Source organism: Protopterus annectens, chromosome 5.part0 (genome assembly GCF_019279795.1).
Source record: "Protopterus annectens isolate FY-2018-M chromosome 5.part0, PAN1.0, whole genome shotgun sequence".
NCBI lineage: Eukaryota > Metazoa > Chordata > Ceratodontiformes > Protopteridae > Protopterus > Protopterus annectens.
In genome coordinates, this window is record NC_056735.1 from 1899376418 (window position 1) to 1899393906 (window position 17489).

At 39.3% G+C, this 17489-nt stretch overlaps 1 protein-coding gene across 1 annotated transcript in view; it reads left to right on the plus strand.

The window, feature by feature from the left end:
* Positions 1 to 17489, plus strand: part of COG3 (component of oligomeric golgi complex 3) — a 1722808-nt gene that overhangs the window by 1238480 nt on the left and 466839 nt on the right. The window contains exon 15 of the mRNA XM_044072049.1: positions 13833 to 13922. Within this exon, the coding sequence (XP_043927984.1) occupies positions 13833 to 13922 (90 nt within the window). The remainder of the gene's footprint in view (positions 1 to 13832; positions 13923 to 17489) is intronic.

Here is a 17489-nt window from a genome sequence, read left to right on the forward strand (position 1 = left end):
TATGTACAAACACACACCCATGGTGAAGGCTGGCACAGGTTTACTACCTATGCCCCCTTCTGCCCAGACTACAAGGTAATTATCACTGCCACCAACCCCTACTTATCAGCTACTTAAGGCCCTTACAAAGGGTGACCAATCCTACTGTGTAATGTTACTATTATCCAAATGGTAAGTGTGACCAAGATCAAGGCTGTTTAGGGGAGTGGCCTGTAGAGTGTCTCCAAATACATATGCAAGTACTCTAAGAGCTTAAATATGTCTCTCAAATATCAGCCACAAAGATAGTTTAAATATTTTAATAATAAATAATGAACAAGACAATAATCAAACAACACAGTAACTACAGAGTTCTGAATCACAAGAAATATTTTAAAACAACATTGCAGGACAATCTCAAATAAGTACAGAAAACATCTAAACTAATCTTTACTATATTCCTATCTATGTCTAAAAGAAATTACTGTAATCTAGTTACTTACTATTAGCAAGTCAAGTGCAGATGTTGATGAGTGGATGCTCTTGCTAGGTCAAAGGCAAGATACAAAATGCCCAGTCTCTCTGAGAAAATTCTTAAATTACTATCAAACATTACTGCTGGGTCAGCTTGGATGACATCACTCTTTGTCACCTGCATTCATTTCCCAGTCAAACAGAAAGTAATAGAATTTTACCATCTCTGCGTGAGAAATATATATCCCTCAGATCTTTGCTCAGAACTGTGTAGCTGCTAGGAAGTCAAACACTTTACATTTTAATCCTAGTAATTACTTCTGTTTCAAGACAATACAAAAACGTCTAGCTTTAGATATTGTGTCTGCTGCTGAGCTGAAACTGATCGAGAATACAATCATAAAACACTTTAATTTCAACTTATTTTCTTGAAGTTTCGCAAGTTAACTCTGTATGTTCCAGCTTCTACTATTAAAACATACATTTGCACACGTATATCGTTTATATACATTTCTGTTCTCTTTCAGTAGGGTACACTCTGGACACATCCTTGAAGCTCAGTACTGTACAAACCCTGTTCAGCACACTTCTCCACTAGTAGTTTAATATACACATAACATATAGTTATCTTACATTTGTAAGACAAGCATATGACTCATGTTGACATTCACGAATGACCTATGATTATTTACAAAATTCCAGATAGCTGGGCTGGCAGTGTCATAGTTGGCATGATGGTTACAGTGTTTCTCTTACAGACACATTGTACATGGTTTGATATTCACCTTTGGAAAGCATGGTTAGGCTTAAAATTTCCCCCTGGGGTCATTAGCTAGTAATTGGCTATGAACTTTCTAGACTCAGCAGTCCACTAGTTATCACAAATGGGCAGATAAGTGACCTGTTAGGGGCTACCTTCCATTTTTTTGTGAAAAAAGTGTACCTTTTCTGTCAGAAATTATGTTTAGGAGAAAGGGGAACTGTTCATGTGAGTGACAAATGTGCAAAGATCACCACACATTTTGTCTGTTTTGTCTAGGGGAAGAACACAGTAGAACAGAATACTCAAGCTTATTTGATTTGTTCATATTTTACCCCTAAAATCTTAGGAGGCAGGCATAATACTTGATTATTTCACTTGGAACCAAAAACTGAAAGTCCTAGAAAAGGGTTCTGACTCCTCATATGTTCCCCCTCCTGTCCCAAAGAAAAGAAAGGTTTCCAGGGAAGCATTGGTTTCTACTGGCCTCCTCTTTGCCTCAGTATTCAGTTGTTGGCTCTGCTGTGGCCAACTCTGATCATGGTCTGATTCCTTTTCACCCCCCTCCCCCAGTGTTGCTCCTTGTGAAGCCCTTAAGGACCAAGAGGTCAGCATAAACTCCATGGCTGCTCATCTGTGCATTTCAGGAGGAGGAGAGTCACTTCCGCTTGCATCAAAGGAAGAAGTGGACATTATTCCCTTTGAGGGCAGCGCTAAGTAGTCTGATTCTGAGAGATGGGCTGGACCTGATAGACTGAGCACTTATTTTCTATAAACACTCTCAGGAAAAGGAAGCATAAACTCAAATGCACATCTGTCCCAGTATCCCCTTCAGTTAAGGGATCTAAAGATGATTGGGTATTATTTGCTAAGGGCTTGTTCAAAGCCTTTCAATCATTACAGTCTTGAACTTCTAAAAGGCAAAGGTCATCTTCTTCATTGGATACTGAATCAAAATCTGATGTACAAGAAACAGGAACTGAATATGACCCTTAGAATTCTATCCCAGAGAACTGAGAATCTGAATTGGAAGAAAGCATTTTTTCAGACTCTCCTGATGAAGAACTGCCTTTTTTGAAATTATTGCCAAGATGAAGGATCTGTTTAACTAGGAGCAAAAAGAAATATTAGAAACCCAACAGCTTTATTATGACATGTTACAGGTAGTATGCCGAAGCTTGCAGCTATACTTTGTTTTATCCATGTTTAGAAGACACCTTCCTTGCAGCCATAAGTCTACTTAAGTCAACCACTAGTTGGTAAAATTAAAACAAATTATATAAAGTCCTTCAAATTCGTAAATTTCTTTTTGAGAACTCTAGAGCAGATGCAGAAGTCTCTGTCAGAATCCTTTTTTTCCATACACCTTATGGCAGCTAATCCTATTCCATCTGGTAAGGATGGCAGAGCTTTTGATAAGTTTGGGAAGAAGCCAGATATGTCCTCCACTTTATTATTTAGAACAATGAATTAACAAGCTCACATCATTTTTTTTTTGTTGGTGTCTTTAGATAACATGAGAAACTTAATAGCTGACCTCAGTCTGACACTAAGACATCTTTGAACTCCCCACTTTCTTCTATGTCTCTTCACTTGTGTTTTTATGACACTTGATGTATTATCTAAGGTGGCTGCCACTGACTCAGTAATAAGAATATTTGCATGGCTGTTCTCTCAGAATCTGCCAAAAGATATAAAGGTTAAACTGCCGAATGCCCCTTGGATAGGGAGGTGCTTATTGGTTCTTCCTTTGCTGAAGTATTAAAAAATTGATGAAAGAGGAGATTATTCAGGGATGTTTCTCAGTTCTTCATTCCTAAATACAATAGAAATTTTCTAGCTTATCCAGGCTCCTTTTATAGGAAAGAATACATGCAGAACAAACAAAAACCTGGCATGCAAACTCTTGTGAAACGAGAGCAGAGTTGGTACATTTAGTTAGGCGGATGTGTGTGTGTGTGTGTGTGTGTGTGTGTGTGTGTGTGTGTGTGTGTGTGTGTGTGTGTGAGGGGGGTGCAACCCCTACCAGGGTGTGTTAAATAGTGCTGTTTTGGTTGCTTACCCTGGGAAAGTATTTAGTTGAATTGTTTGACGGATTAAGATTGGTTTAATTGTTTTCGACGAAGAGGTGTTCAGGGAATAGTTAGTTCGATAAACTGATATAGAGCTATTTCCTCCTATCCTGAAACAAATGTTATATTCTGCAGTCCTTGAGCCTGCTCCTCAAGATCAAATCGAAAAATAATTTGTCTAATTTTTCTGGTGCCAAAGAAAGAAGGAACTTGCAGACCTATGCTGGACCTTACTTTTCTAAACCTTCACATAAACATTCAAAATACTCATCTCCAATCTCTGCCATTCATTATTCCTCCTCACTGATTCCTAGTAACTCTAGATTTAAAAGATGCCTATCATCACATTCATATTCGCAAAGAATTCAAATGCTTTTTAAGATTTTCTGTTTATGGTTCACATTTTCAATTTTCTGTTTTACCTTTTGGGTTATGTACTCTTCCAGTAGTGTTTACAAAGTCCCTAGTTCGTGTAATAGGTCATTGCAAGTTACAGGGACATTTTTCCATATTTAGATAAGATTGTTATATTTGCTGGATCTTTTTCAGGCTGTCAGGGATCTCTTCTTTGTTTAAAAAAAAATGTTTTTTGAAGTGAACCTTGTAAAGTCATCTTTCATTCCAGCCAAACAGATAGTGTTTCTACAGTGTTTTTTTAGACACTTCCACTATGATAGCATTTTTTTCCTCAAGAAAAATTGGGATTCCACAAAGAACAGTTACTTGCATTTTGCAGTCTCTTTCAACAGCCAGAGACTGTCTCAAGATTCTAAGTTTCTTAACCTCTACTATCCTCATGGTTCCTCTCACCACACTCCACATGATAAAAGTTCAGTGGTTTCCCATCACCCCCAATCCTTTCAGAGACGAGTCCTGAGCTTTGTCAAGAGGGATATCCACTGGTTGTTGATTCACTTGTTCCTGAACCCAGGCCTGTCCTTGACTCCACATGCCCTGCTCAGTTCTTAACCACAGGCACATCAGACTTTGCACAGGAAGTGATCTGCAAAGGGTTAAAAATCCAGGATATGTGGAATCAGCAAGATAAACTGGAGCATATATATGTCAAAGAAATTATGGCATTGAGAAAGGTGCTCAAGTCCTTACATCACCTCTGGTGTCCATGTTCTGTATTAGTAAACACAGGCAACACCACAATGATGTGATAACAAAAAAAAGGGGTAACAAGTTCCTGTCCTCTGTGCATACTGATACTGTTAGCCTGGGAAATGGCAACTTAGCTCCTTACATTCCTACAGGTTACATACATCCCATCAGAGCAGAAGTAGGACGGACCCCCACGAATGGAAGTTGTACCCTGGGGCTGTTCCCAGAATTGATCCAGATGTGGACAACTCATCAATTTGATCTGTTTGCCTCCATTCACAACAGACATCTAAAGAAATTTTGCTCCAGGACTTCTTGCACAAAGGTCTGGAAAAACAGATGCCTTTTCATTCACTAGGATGGGAATGTTTCTGTGTCTTTCCACCCATTCCTGTGATAGCCAGAGTTCTCCTAAAGCACCAGAGGGACTCTCCAAGGACAATTCTGGTGACTGCTATTTGTCCTAGGCAACAGTGGTGCTCTCTTCTCTTTAAAATGGCCAAGGGCAATTACCACAAATTTCCTCACAGAATGGACTTACTCATAGAAGACAGGGGTTTCCTGATCCCACCCCAACCTTCACCTTCTTCAGCTGACAGCCTGGGTGATATAATGCTGATACCTCTTAGATACCTTTTTTCTGAGGATGTGCAGCAGATATTAAATGAAGCTGGAAAAAAAGACTGCTACTAGACTGTTATATATATGGCTAAGTGGAAAAATGTTTTGGTGGCAAATATATATATGGCTAAGTGTAAGAGGTTTTCTAGTTTGTGGCAAATCAATACCCAAAATCCTTGTGTCCCTTGGTTCTGTAATATTTGTGAGAGTTCTCACCCTCTGCCTTTTCTTTTTCTTCCATTAAGATTCACTTTTTGGTCATATTTGATTTTCAGCCATTAGATCCCCTTTTCTACCTTATGTTAAGTGAAACAGTTCCTGAAAAGGGTGTTGCGTATCTATCCACTAAGAAAAGAGTTGACATCTGCATGAGGATCTTAATTTTGTTTTGGAGAAACTTGCACTTTTTCCATTTGAAACAACTAATGAAGTACATTTAAAGTTCATCACATGGAAAACAGTTACTGCTCTAACTTCTGCCAGAAGAATATCTGAGTTGCAGGCTGTTAGGGAAACTCAGTCCTATCCTATCTTTCATAAGGACAGGGTAACTTTGAGAGCCAATCCTTCATTTATATCTAAAAGTGGTTTCAGATTTTACATTTAGCCACGCCATCCATCTCCCTGTTTCAATTCTGAAACCAAAAAAATAAAGGAAAAGTATTTTATGTACTCTGTCTGTCCATATCCAATTGGATACTACATTGACAGAACTAAAAGCTTCAGGAATTCTAATCATTTATTTCCTTTGAAGCCTAGAAAAAGGGACAATTTGTATGTAAACAGACCATTTCCAAATGTTTTTTTCATTCTGTTCAGTTATTCTTGTCATACTTCCAGGCAAGGTCAAGTTCCATTCTGTCTGCTTCAATGGCTTTTTGTAAAGGGATGGACTCTAGAATTATTCTAAAGGCAACAGCTTGTTCTACTGTTCACAAATTTACTAGAAATGACAAAGTTGACTCCTTTTGTAGGGCCAGAAAGAACTGTTTTTCAAGTGCTCATAAACTGTGACCCTTCCTCCTCTCCTTTCTGTCTAAGCTTTGGTACTTGTCCCTTATACATTTGGCTGTTGCACCAATGCCCTAATGATGAACATGGTACAATTGTGTAAGCAAACTTACCATAACAATAGATGTTCAAGTAGATCACTGTTGCAGTACAAATAGGTCTATATTTGTTCACAGAAATGCAATGTCAGCAAACACCTAAACATTGACCGCACTTCAGTGAAAATCGTTTCAGCAATTTGCTGAATTTACAAAGGGCAAAGAAGTAGGTGGCCAGCTACTCAACTTTGCCCTTTTCTCCACTGTGATCTCAGAGTTGGTATGTGTAGTTGTTGGGAGGTTATGGGTTTGATTTCCTTGTTGGTCCGTTGTGCTGCAGGGCAAGTATTTACTTGCCCTTTGTAAATTCATTTAATCGCTGAAACGATTTTTGCTGAAGTACCGTCAGTGTTTAGGTGTTCACTGAAATCGCATTTTGGTGAACTAATATAGACCCATACAAACACCCTCCTTCCCTTTGTGTTTCTATTTTTTTTTTGCTACGCCGGAAGGGGGGGGGGTCCTCAACTTTCCTTCTCCTAGTAGATCTGTTTATGACAGGGCTCTAACTTTCCTTTTCCTGACGCAAGAAAGCCCCGAGTTTTGGCGTTCATGTCTGTTTTTGTGACAGCTTACCCCTGAACCATTTTTCAGTGATATAGAAGGTCCCTAGAGTTTTAGAAGTTCTCTGGCCATCTGATCTTTGGCAGGTTATGTCCCATGTAGCTTAGGCTACCACAGGTGTGATCTACGTGAACATCTACTATTAGGGTACGTTTACTTACATTACTGTAGTTTTCTACCGTAAAAGCCTAACACTGCCAAAAGAAGAGAGGAGTGCACATGCCTCATATAGAAAGCAAAGTTTACTTTCATGAACCCTGGTAACCCAATGATTGTGGGAATTTTGCAGAGTCTAATTCATTTATTAACTCTTCCAGCAGAAGGGTGCGAAATACATTTTTACACAAGTTGAAGTAGGACCTTCTTGGAGTTGAGAAGTACCATCGTACTGTCTCCATTGTTGCTCTAGAGTATTTTTGGTGCAGAAAGCAGATGTTTTATTTTATGCTGTTAATGATTGACAGTATTCTTTGAACTGCAATCTACCACTCATTATCACACAGGGAGAACTGTGGAAACAGAGCACATTGTCTGCTTTACAGACACCCCTCTGCATCGATGGTGTAGTAAACAGGATGTTACTGTATTAAACTCAGTTACTTGAAGTCCATACTGCTTCTGAAGATATATTGTCAACTAGATATTTAGAAACACATATTTATCTATTTTAATTTAACTTTATTTTATTTTAGAGGGAATCGGCAGACAAAAATTTGTCATCTACTTTTCTGAAGTAAAAACCAATACCAAAGAGCTCTGGCTGACTACGTTTGCAGATGACTGCAAACTAGGAACAGTCAGTGAATCCCTAAATGACTTAGGCATCCTGCAGGAAGGTTTGTCTCAAATAAATAACTAGTGCTGCAACCATGGACTGAAACTAAATGCCAAAAATGCATTAATATATTTTTTGGGAAGTTATCTACCCCAAGGAACTACTACGTTGTAAATACACCTCTAAGAGTTAACCCAGTTATTTGGGATTTGGGAATTAAGTGACAGTAACCCGACGTTTGACAAACACGAGTCTATTGTAAGAAAGTCCTTCTAGACTAGAGCTACTGATGTCATTGCCCCCCTTTACTCACCCTTCATTAGGTCAATCACTGAATATAATTCCCCCTTTGGCATGTATCTAAATAGATAAATGCAACACCTGGATTGCCTACAGGGATACCCCACTAAATGGATACAAGGCCTAAACATGTCCTACATGGACTGACTCAAAGCCCTGTCATTGTAGTCTATATCCTACACACTGCTAAGAGTTGACCTGTATGTGGCACATGAGGCATCCTACAACCCATTACTGGTGGATTTACTGCACATCAGCAAGTCAAATGGCATCAGAAGTACTCTGTCTAGGGATCTAGACCTCTTCTGCAATATCAACATGACGTTTTGGAAGGACATGTACATCTCACAGAGGATACCTCTGTTGTGGAACAGACTCCCTATGTACATAAAACAAAGTTCACCCCTGTCTATTTTCAGGCACAACTTTTATTTATGGAGAGGAAACAGAAAATTTAACCCAGGACTGCTCCCTGCACTACTAGAGGACAGAGGCAGCTTTTAAATGCTTTATCCCATATATGGGTCCCCTCAAATTATCTATGGTATGATCCCAATTATTCTCATTAGGAGCAATATGTAATTATTAACCATGGAATGGGTAAGGCTAATCTATAACCAACTGGGATAGGCTATTTCAAGCACAAAAAGGGAAATTGTTTAGGCTTGAAATGACCCACAAGGACACCTAGCATAGCACAGCACTTACCTATGAACCTGTGAGAAAAGTGATATTTACTTTGTGACCTGGTATGCCCATTTTGTGTCCGGGGCGGCACATATTTTGATGAAGAACTGGCACATTATTAAGACTTATAAATCAAGTGTAGTGTAAAAGTGTACCCTGAAGATTTCGTACTGGAACTCACCAAATTTCATGGATGACAGGGTAGTGCATACAGAAGTAATTGATGTACGGGCAGCAATGTTTGTAAATACATGGATTATACCTAGTCATATTATTAATGGACACAATTTAGACCTTCATGTTTTTGATTGCTAACAGGAAGTGGTAGTAAACTGCCTAAAATCCCCCCTGTGAGCCTATGCTATACAGGTTAGCGAATAATTCTAGTTACAGAATGTGTCTTAGGACATCAGCAATATGTCACAGGAAAATCTCATTGCCATTCATTTAGAGCAAAAGCATGCTTCCAGTCATGAGCTATTAAATTTTTTTGTTATGTATAAATCGTGCAGTTGTGTCTAAAGCAACCATGGAACAGAGTTTGAAACAAACTATCAGGTTTCCTGTATTTTTCCTGAACTGTTCTAGTAAGACAGAGTACACACACCTGAATGTTTGACAGGCAACTCACATAAATAGAACAAAGCCTTTTAGAAAAGGTTCACAATTTCTTAATGTTACATGCTTATACCAGATCAGGCTGCAAAGTTTAAGGTCGCTCTGTCTAGGTAGGCGATAGATGGGTCACAGAGTGCACCAGAGTCTTGGTAAATATGGAAAGACTTTAGTTTCCAGTCACACTGCACATCCAACAAGAGCAGTGGCTATTTTCCAAGCACATTTCTGGAATGCTTCTTTAATGATATATGTGAGATTGTACCATGGACTACTGGACATAGTTTTGCAAGACACTACAACATGTATGTGATCTCAAGGCCTAAGGCCTCCTTGAAGTCACCTATCTTGAAAGGAGTTCTTTCATGATCCCACCTAATATGTTCATTTGAGAACTCTGTCATGGGCTTAAAAAGTATGTACTTATGAGAGATCTAGATAATCTGAGGCCATCCTCTTCATCATACCAATCCTCCTTCCCTCAGCATATGGAGGCTAGGCCTAGAATGTTGTAGCTTGCTAGTTTGTTATATTGAAATTATTGCAGTGTGGTGCTTCACTCTTGAGTGGCGTACCATTTGATCTGAAGAGTTAAGGGAGCATGGTGTGTTATAGGCAAAGAGGAGAGGAGTTGGAACTTGGGAAAATGTTCTAATTGTTAAACTGATCTGAGCCTGCAGCAAAGCCTTGTAGTTGAAGATTGTGGAGTCTGATCATCTTTGCCTGTCATTATGGTACACTTAGGACTTTCATTTACTTGTTATCAATCTCTCTCAACCAATCCTGCAATTACATCCCTATCCTTCAAATAATCCCTCACCATGCTTTTCTGCATTAGTTTCTGTGCCTTCCCTTCTTCTCCAGTTGCATTCTCATCTCCTTGAATATGGTTCCTTCCCCACTCACTACCTGTTCCTTTCCAGAACTCTCACTCTGAAGTCTTTACCTAACAGAATATTTAAGTAACAGAATGTGAAAGTTATGTTGTGCTTTAGTTATGTATGGTATGAAAAGTCCATCATAGAGCAAATAGTGATATGAACAACAGAGGCCCATCCATATTTTATTATGGGCTAGTGCTAGTTGCAATACTTTTAAGTTAGTTGTAGTGCTAGCATTTGGAAATAAATGAGTCTAGCATGTGTCTGGGCTCAGCTCAATATACCATGATATGTGCATGCTTCTATTTAGTATTGATACTAGGAAACAATATTAAGAGTTAGATGCCAATTATTGCATTTTAATTGACTGAATAAGTACTTGATTAGTATTTATTAAATTTTAGTAGTGTAGTTTGACTTGTAGTTGTAGATGTATTTTGTTACTTTTCATAGATTCAGCACCCCCCAATTGTACATTTCTACTTCTTTACTGTCGTCCTTTCTAACCAGCTAGCTAAATATATAAGCCCTGCACTTTTTGTAAATAACTGCTCACTTTCTTTTTCACCATCCCAAATTGACTTTTCACTGTGTTTTCCATAGCCATCCCCTGCATCACTCCCCAACTACTTACAACCTTCTACAGTTACATGGCCCACTCACAGCTCCCACCTGTCTTACCATTTGTCCTATTTTCCTCTCACCTCTAGCATCTGTTTCCATCACATCATCTTAATTAGGCAGTAAGGCATCTTATACTGTCTGTGAATGAGTCACATTTGCACAGTGTAAATGAGTGCCACTGTCTTTAACCCTTTACATACTCCTCATCACTCTTGTCATATTCCTTAATTGCTTGAAAACGTACTTCCTTTAGTTTAAATCTCTCTAATTGTACTCTTAACTGTTATCTTTCCAGATTCTTTATATACATCCAAAGCCGCCATTTTTCTTGCTTTACACCTAATTTGTTTTTCTCCTCCTAGTGCACCTGTTAAGTCTGCAGTTACGTCCTTTGGAACTCTTACATCATCTGTTTGAGGGAGAGTTTTATTGCAATTTGAAACATTTTCGGCAGTATTCATCATAATAGCAATAACTGTGTGCTTTTGCAGCAATTCAGTTTTAACAGTGTTACTCCCCCCATATATATATATATATATATATATATATATATATATATGTGTGTGTGTGTGTGTGTGTGCGTGTGTATGTGGAGAGAGAAAATGTGGTGTTGAGGGTGCTGTTGAATGCTCAAGAGAATAAATTCTATATGTCTTGAAATTTCAGCTGCTTTGTCCAACTTTTTTTCTGGTAGCAGAAGATGGATTTCATTTATAGATTCTATGACGAAGTTTCAAAGTTAGTGTAGATGTTATTTTATTCACATTTAAAGGCAGCTGCCAGCATCTTTATTCTTTATGAACAGGTACTCCTATCTTTAGGGCCAGTTTTTGTGTTGCGGATATTTTTCATTTTGTTGATAGTACCCATATTCTTCCTTTAATTAATGTATTAGTCGTGTGTATATCATATCCCTTTTTAGACCCAAACTTTTAGCTTAAAAATTTCACCTTAACTGATTTTGAGCAGAGATGCATTCAGATGCATAAATGTAATATAGTACTTCTAGATGCGGTGGTTACATTTCAACTGTCAGCTACTGCTGAGTTAAATGTAAAAGGCACCATTAATAGCACGTAATGAACTTAATTTTACCTCATAGAAGTCGGTCTTAAGTGTATTTTTGGAGAAACGCTGTGTGGCAGGGCAGTGGGCATTAACATAAGTTAGGTCAACACATATTTCACAGAGCTGAAATGAAGTGTCAAGTTGGGTGGACGAAAGTACTTGGTAAGACCACAGTTGGTGAGTAAAGAATCCACTGCATAATTATGTTAATTATTTTAGGAAATCCAGATGTGCTGTACATTAACGCACCTATTACTGACTCCCCATTCACAAGTGAGCAACTTAAAATAACTGAGGAAAGAAGATATGTGAAGATAAAGAATTCAGCTCAATTTTATTGTAAAATAGCTGGATTTAAGTTGGTACTGTCTGTGCACTAGAACAGATGCACTGTTCACTGAAGGCACCTTCCTGCACAGTAACATTGAGATATTTTGTCTAGATCAAGCTCTTCCCCTCTCCCATAACATATTTCTCCCATAACATACTGCTCCCAGCTAGCTCTCCAGATCTTGTTGCAGCCGTCAAGTACTTAAATGGTTCTCCATGTCATCTCATGCAATAGAAGGCTTGATGTACATCGCACCTCCAACACTTGATAGCTACTTGAGGAAAAATTCTTTGACGTTTGCTTGGTGTGTAAAGACACCTATACAAGCACTTTCAAGCAACGATCCTAAACCTTCTGGGCTTTGTTGCATACCTGGGAGCAATACATATGTCCTCCAATTGTTCTTTTGGCTTGCTTTTCCATTCTCTTTTCCCAATCTTTTCTAACCTCCTCTGACTGATACTTATAGTTATCAGACAGTATTTTATATGCCCTACTGATTATTTCTTTTTTAACAACAGCTTCTGTTCTAGATTCAACTAAAAATCCTACCAGATCAGGTCTTCCATTTAGGATTCATGTATCCCTTTCTCTTTGCCTGTACTCTGATATCAGTCCCTGGTAGGGAAAGACCATCTCTAGCCTGCAGTAAAAACATCAATACATATGCATATTTTGTATGTTCCTAACAGAATATTTACTGTGATGTATGCAGTTTTAAAGGCTAAATGCAGTGTGCCAGTGTGTGACCTTTCATTCCATTCTGTTGATACTTAGCTAACAGGATTTTATGCTAAGTTTATCCCAGTAACAGACTGACAGTGTACTTTCTGAAGGTTGCTACTCATAGCTAGTGTACACCTGCCTGTTTAGAGGAATTCATTTCAATCAAGTACATGTACATTTATATTGGTAGTTGTGCTTTTGATAGAGAGAACAGTTTTTATACTAACGTCAGTAATTTATAATCTGTCTTGGCTGAGGCCCTTTTAGCCAGGCAGTATATTTTCTTGTAGCTTTTTTATTCCCTTACATGTTTCTAACTGTACCACACTGACATTTCTGTTTTTAGGGTTGCACACATCTACTCAGGGAAGATTCTGTGAGCTGATTTCCCATCTCTTTTGAGATCCCAGTAATATAATATAAATACTAACTGAAATGTCCTCAAGAGCTATTGTTTGGTAGATTGATAGTATAGCCACCCTCTCCATGTGTTTGTATACTTGTACAGCAAATTTATTGTCAGATATTAATTCATTCCCCTCATTGTTTCCAACCCTTTTCTGTCAGAAAAGGTGTATGCGCATTGTACCTTTTGTTTTGCATCTGCATTCTATCTCTTCCTGAAGTAAATGTGCCATGCGACTTGATTCTGCATGCTTCTGCTTTTCATGGAATGAGTATTTTTGAGTTACTGAAATTTTGTTCCTTGTACTGCCAATATTTTTCTTTCTTTATTGTACAGTGATTAGAGGCTGGATGCATCATACAAGATGTTCATGGTGCTCACAATGAAATATACCTGGTAATATTCAATTGATATTACTATCTTTGGAGTAGTAAATTGTGTACTGGGGTGCTTGTTCTACCTTTTCTGGTCATTGCACTCTGATGCATAGATTGTCCTCATATCTTTCTGTTTAAAAACAATTAAGGACACTGAAGTGGACATTTTAACAAGTCCCAAAGTTGCAAACTGAGTTATGGGTGAACCCAAACAAGGCATTATTTTCATTTGGTTATAATAAAAATAGTTTCACTATGCCTTTGTAGAATTTTTGTAGTTTCATGTTGTGTGAAAGATCATGTGCTGAAAGTTCTGTTGTTGCTGAAGGTTTGTAATTTTCTTTTGTATTCCCAAGAGAACAGTGTTTCAAGGATTATCACAAGAGGCTCTTTCTGCTGCTATCCAGTCACTTCTAGTAGCTGCAGATTCAATCTCAAAGAAAAAGGTCAGTGGCATAAATTAACTTTTTGAGTTTTCAGCTTATTTTTAAAAATGTAAAGTTGTTTCACATTTATGTTAACAATAAGTGCTTGGTTAACTGAACGCCATATAAAATCAACAGAGGTTTAGTCCTTAACACCACTTTCTGACATTCCTTATTCACTTAATATAACAGAACAGTAACTTAATGCATATTGTAAAGCTAAAGCTCCCAATTAAATCCATATCCAGCACTTTTATGTTTGTATTTTGTAGTAACATAGCTTTTATTGCCAAATGTAATGTTTTTTGTTGGAAGCATGTGGAAGGGGGGGTGCCATTACTACAGATCATGGAACTAAACAATTGCTGTGACTATAGTCCCTTTCTTCGTAGTGTTAGATGGGTTATGCAGCTCTATTTGAAAATTGCCAAACCTGACAATAGGGGCAACATACATTTAAAAATTATGAGTAGGCACATCAATTCTCTTTATTGGGGGTTCTGTAGAAAATCATGAACATTGGAAGTGAAATTGTAGAAGTGGTAAGGTTTTAGTGTGCTACAAGTGAAACTGGAATAATTTGTTTAGCCCTTGCAAGTCTGAACTGATACTGTTTTTGATACAGTAACAACAGCTCTTTGAATATACATTTAACCATGATGTTAATGGCAAAAACCTGTGTGAAAAAGTATTTATCTTGCAGTAAGTCTGCTGCTATTTCAGCCATGCTTATAGATGCGCTGCCATGGCAGCGCACATTGCCACTTTATCATTGACCTCCATGATACCAACACATAATCACTGCACTTTAACATTGTTCATATCTGTGGCAGTGCATTCCCAGCACCAAATGACCAGATACCAAGACATCACAATGACGCAGTGTGAGCAGTGCTGTTAGTAAGAAAAAAAAGTCTAAAGCAGGGAGGATGTTCAAGAGCAGTTCACAATGTAAGTCAATTTTCTACCTCTCATCTTTCTCTCGCCACGATTTTGAAAACTGTCCTTTTACCTCACATACCTGTCTCATCCCTTTCACTGACTTTGAGTCCTCCTTCCCAATGAATCCTTTTTTCCATGGATGGTCTGAGTGAGTAGTATAAGCTGCTATTTTCTAAAATGTGTTAATAATTGTAGTCTTTATCCCCATTAGTCACAACATTTATCCAAAAAATGTCTAGAACTCCCCCCCCAAAAAAATCTCCTCACTTATTCCTAGGGTACCATGTATCCGGGATGTCTATCCACATACACACACACTAAGGCAGCACAATAAGATGCATTACTAAGCTGTAGGTCTATATAAAGGTAACATGTGGAAGCTGTAGTATTACTTGGTCATAAAGCTATAACATTCCTGTTGCTTCCATTTTGCTAACTTGCAGCAACTCAATCAGTATAAAAATGTTAGTCAAGAAATGCAGACTTTTATAGTGGCATTCAGAACACATACCAGAATGCTTCTTTGATAATAAATTGTTTAGTTATGTTTCTAATTTTGTCACCAAGGTATCATAGATGGGAAGGAGTGTTATGTTTTTCACTAAGCTTGCAGAAAACTTGGTTTATATAAGATTAGAAAGCAGTCAGTTAAGGTTTGAATCAGTGGATGAAAAAAATGGCTGCCTGGTTGCTGAGGTGTAATATTAATATTAAGTCAGTAGAGCTTAAGTCAGGTCAGCAGACACCCAGCCCACATAAAGGGAATCAAGGGTAAGTGTGTATGTAAATGCGTGTATGTGTGCATGTGTGTTTATGTATATATATTTTTCTTTTTTAATTTTTGTATTTGTCTGTTGAAGTCCAGGCGTTCCTTGCATTATTTTGCTGTTTAATGCAGCAACATTACTTCACTACTCTTTCGCAAAACATGTGGTTCTCAAATGTTAAGTTGTCTATCTCGCCTTCATTCTTGCTGGATGGGTTCGGAGCCGATCCTCGGCTCCGACTCGGCCACTCTAAAAGCTCGAGAGTTGGTTCCACCGGCTCGAGGCTCCCCTTATATCCCACAATTCTAGGCGGTAATGCCTCAGATCTTATTTGCCGCTACAGCGATCGAGGTGTGTTGTTTTCTACCGGCTTCAGGTCAGTTGATATAGATTAGTCTATAGTTAATTTAAGTCCCTTTAATTTAGTTTTTACTAGTTATTTCCCTTAGTGAGTGGATTCAGACCCTTCCTACCTGTTTATCCACCCCTTTTTTCCTCAAGAACTTATTAGTTCTTCCCTCAGGCCTTCGGGCCCTTCCATCCCCTTATTAGTGGTGTGGATGTGTTTGTAGGGATTTTAAAACTAATTTTAGTAGTTTAATTTTTAGTTAATCTTAGTGGATAGTGTAATCAGTGTGTTTGTGTTGTGTGGTGGTTACATTTTTTTCCTTAAAAATGTCTAAGGATTCAAAGGTCTCAGGCCTCAAGAAGTGTGACTCGTGCTGTCAGAAAATGTCTCTGACAGACGGTCACACTTCTTGTGTGTACTGCCTGGGACCTTTACACCTGCAGGACTCTTGTGCTGTATGCCATGGCTTCAGCCCTAGAGTCCTGCAGGAAAGAAAAAATAAACTTATATTACGAGGCTTATTGAAGCCTGAGGGTCCCCCGACTGTTTCTTCGGGCAAACCCTCCAAGCCTTCTAGGTCGTCTGCTACAGTTTCTGAGTCGACACCTAAGGCTTCGAAGTCTGCTACAACATCGGCTCCGGTTGGAGCCGATGAGACTCGAACTCTTATTTCTTCGGTTCCCTCGGCTCTGGCCGGAGCTGAGGTGTTGGTAATCACCGAGTCGGCTCCTATAAAATTATCGGAACCGACATCTAGGAAAAGGTCTAGGTCACCGTCTCTTGGCTCCGTTCATTCGGCTCCAGCATCTCCCTTGCTGTCTGAACGGAGCCATAGATCTCACTCCTCTAGGTCGTCGAGACTTTCGGACCATGACCTTCAGAGGGTAGTGAGTCGACTTCTTAAGTCCGAGGCACTGGCCCAAATGCTTCAGAGCCCGACTCAGCAGTCGATGCTTAATCCGATTTCTCAAAATATTTCTCCTCCGACTCCTTTGAGTTTGGAGCCGGGGCGTTTCGGACCCGAGACTGTGGCAGCGTCGGAGCCGATACATTTGTCTTCGGCGCCGTCGTCTGCTCCGTTTTCTTCATTGGAAGAATCTCGGCGCCGGACTTCCCTCGTCGGCTCCGAGGGGGTGAGTGGCATCGGACCCTTGTCCGACCCCGCTCTCCCTCTCGGTGCTTCGGCGCTGGTGAGTTCGGCTCCGACATCGGCCTCGGAGCCATCACTGCCGGTGCCGAGGGAGGTTTTCAGCTCTTCGGAGCGGAGACCTCTGGCTCTGCCTGACAGGGGTGCTTTCGAGGTCATGCGGAGTGTGTTAGAACATGGTTCAACTCCACAGTCGGCTCCGTCTGCCCCTCCCTCCTCGGTGCCTCAGGTAATTTCTACTCACTCCCTCTTCCCAGACCGCAGAGAGCCAGCTCCTCAAGAATCCCCTGTGGGGATCTCATCCTCTTCCGAGGCCTCTCCTGAATTGGCAGGAGAGCCCCTAGGAAGAGAAAGTGCAAGAGGAAGCACATAGACTCACCTGA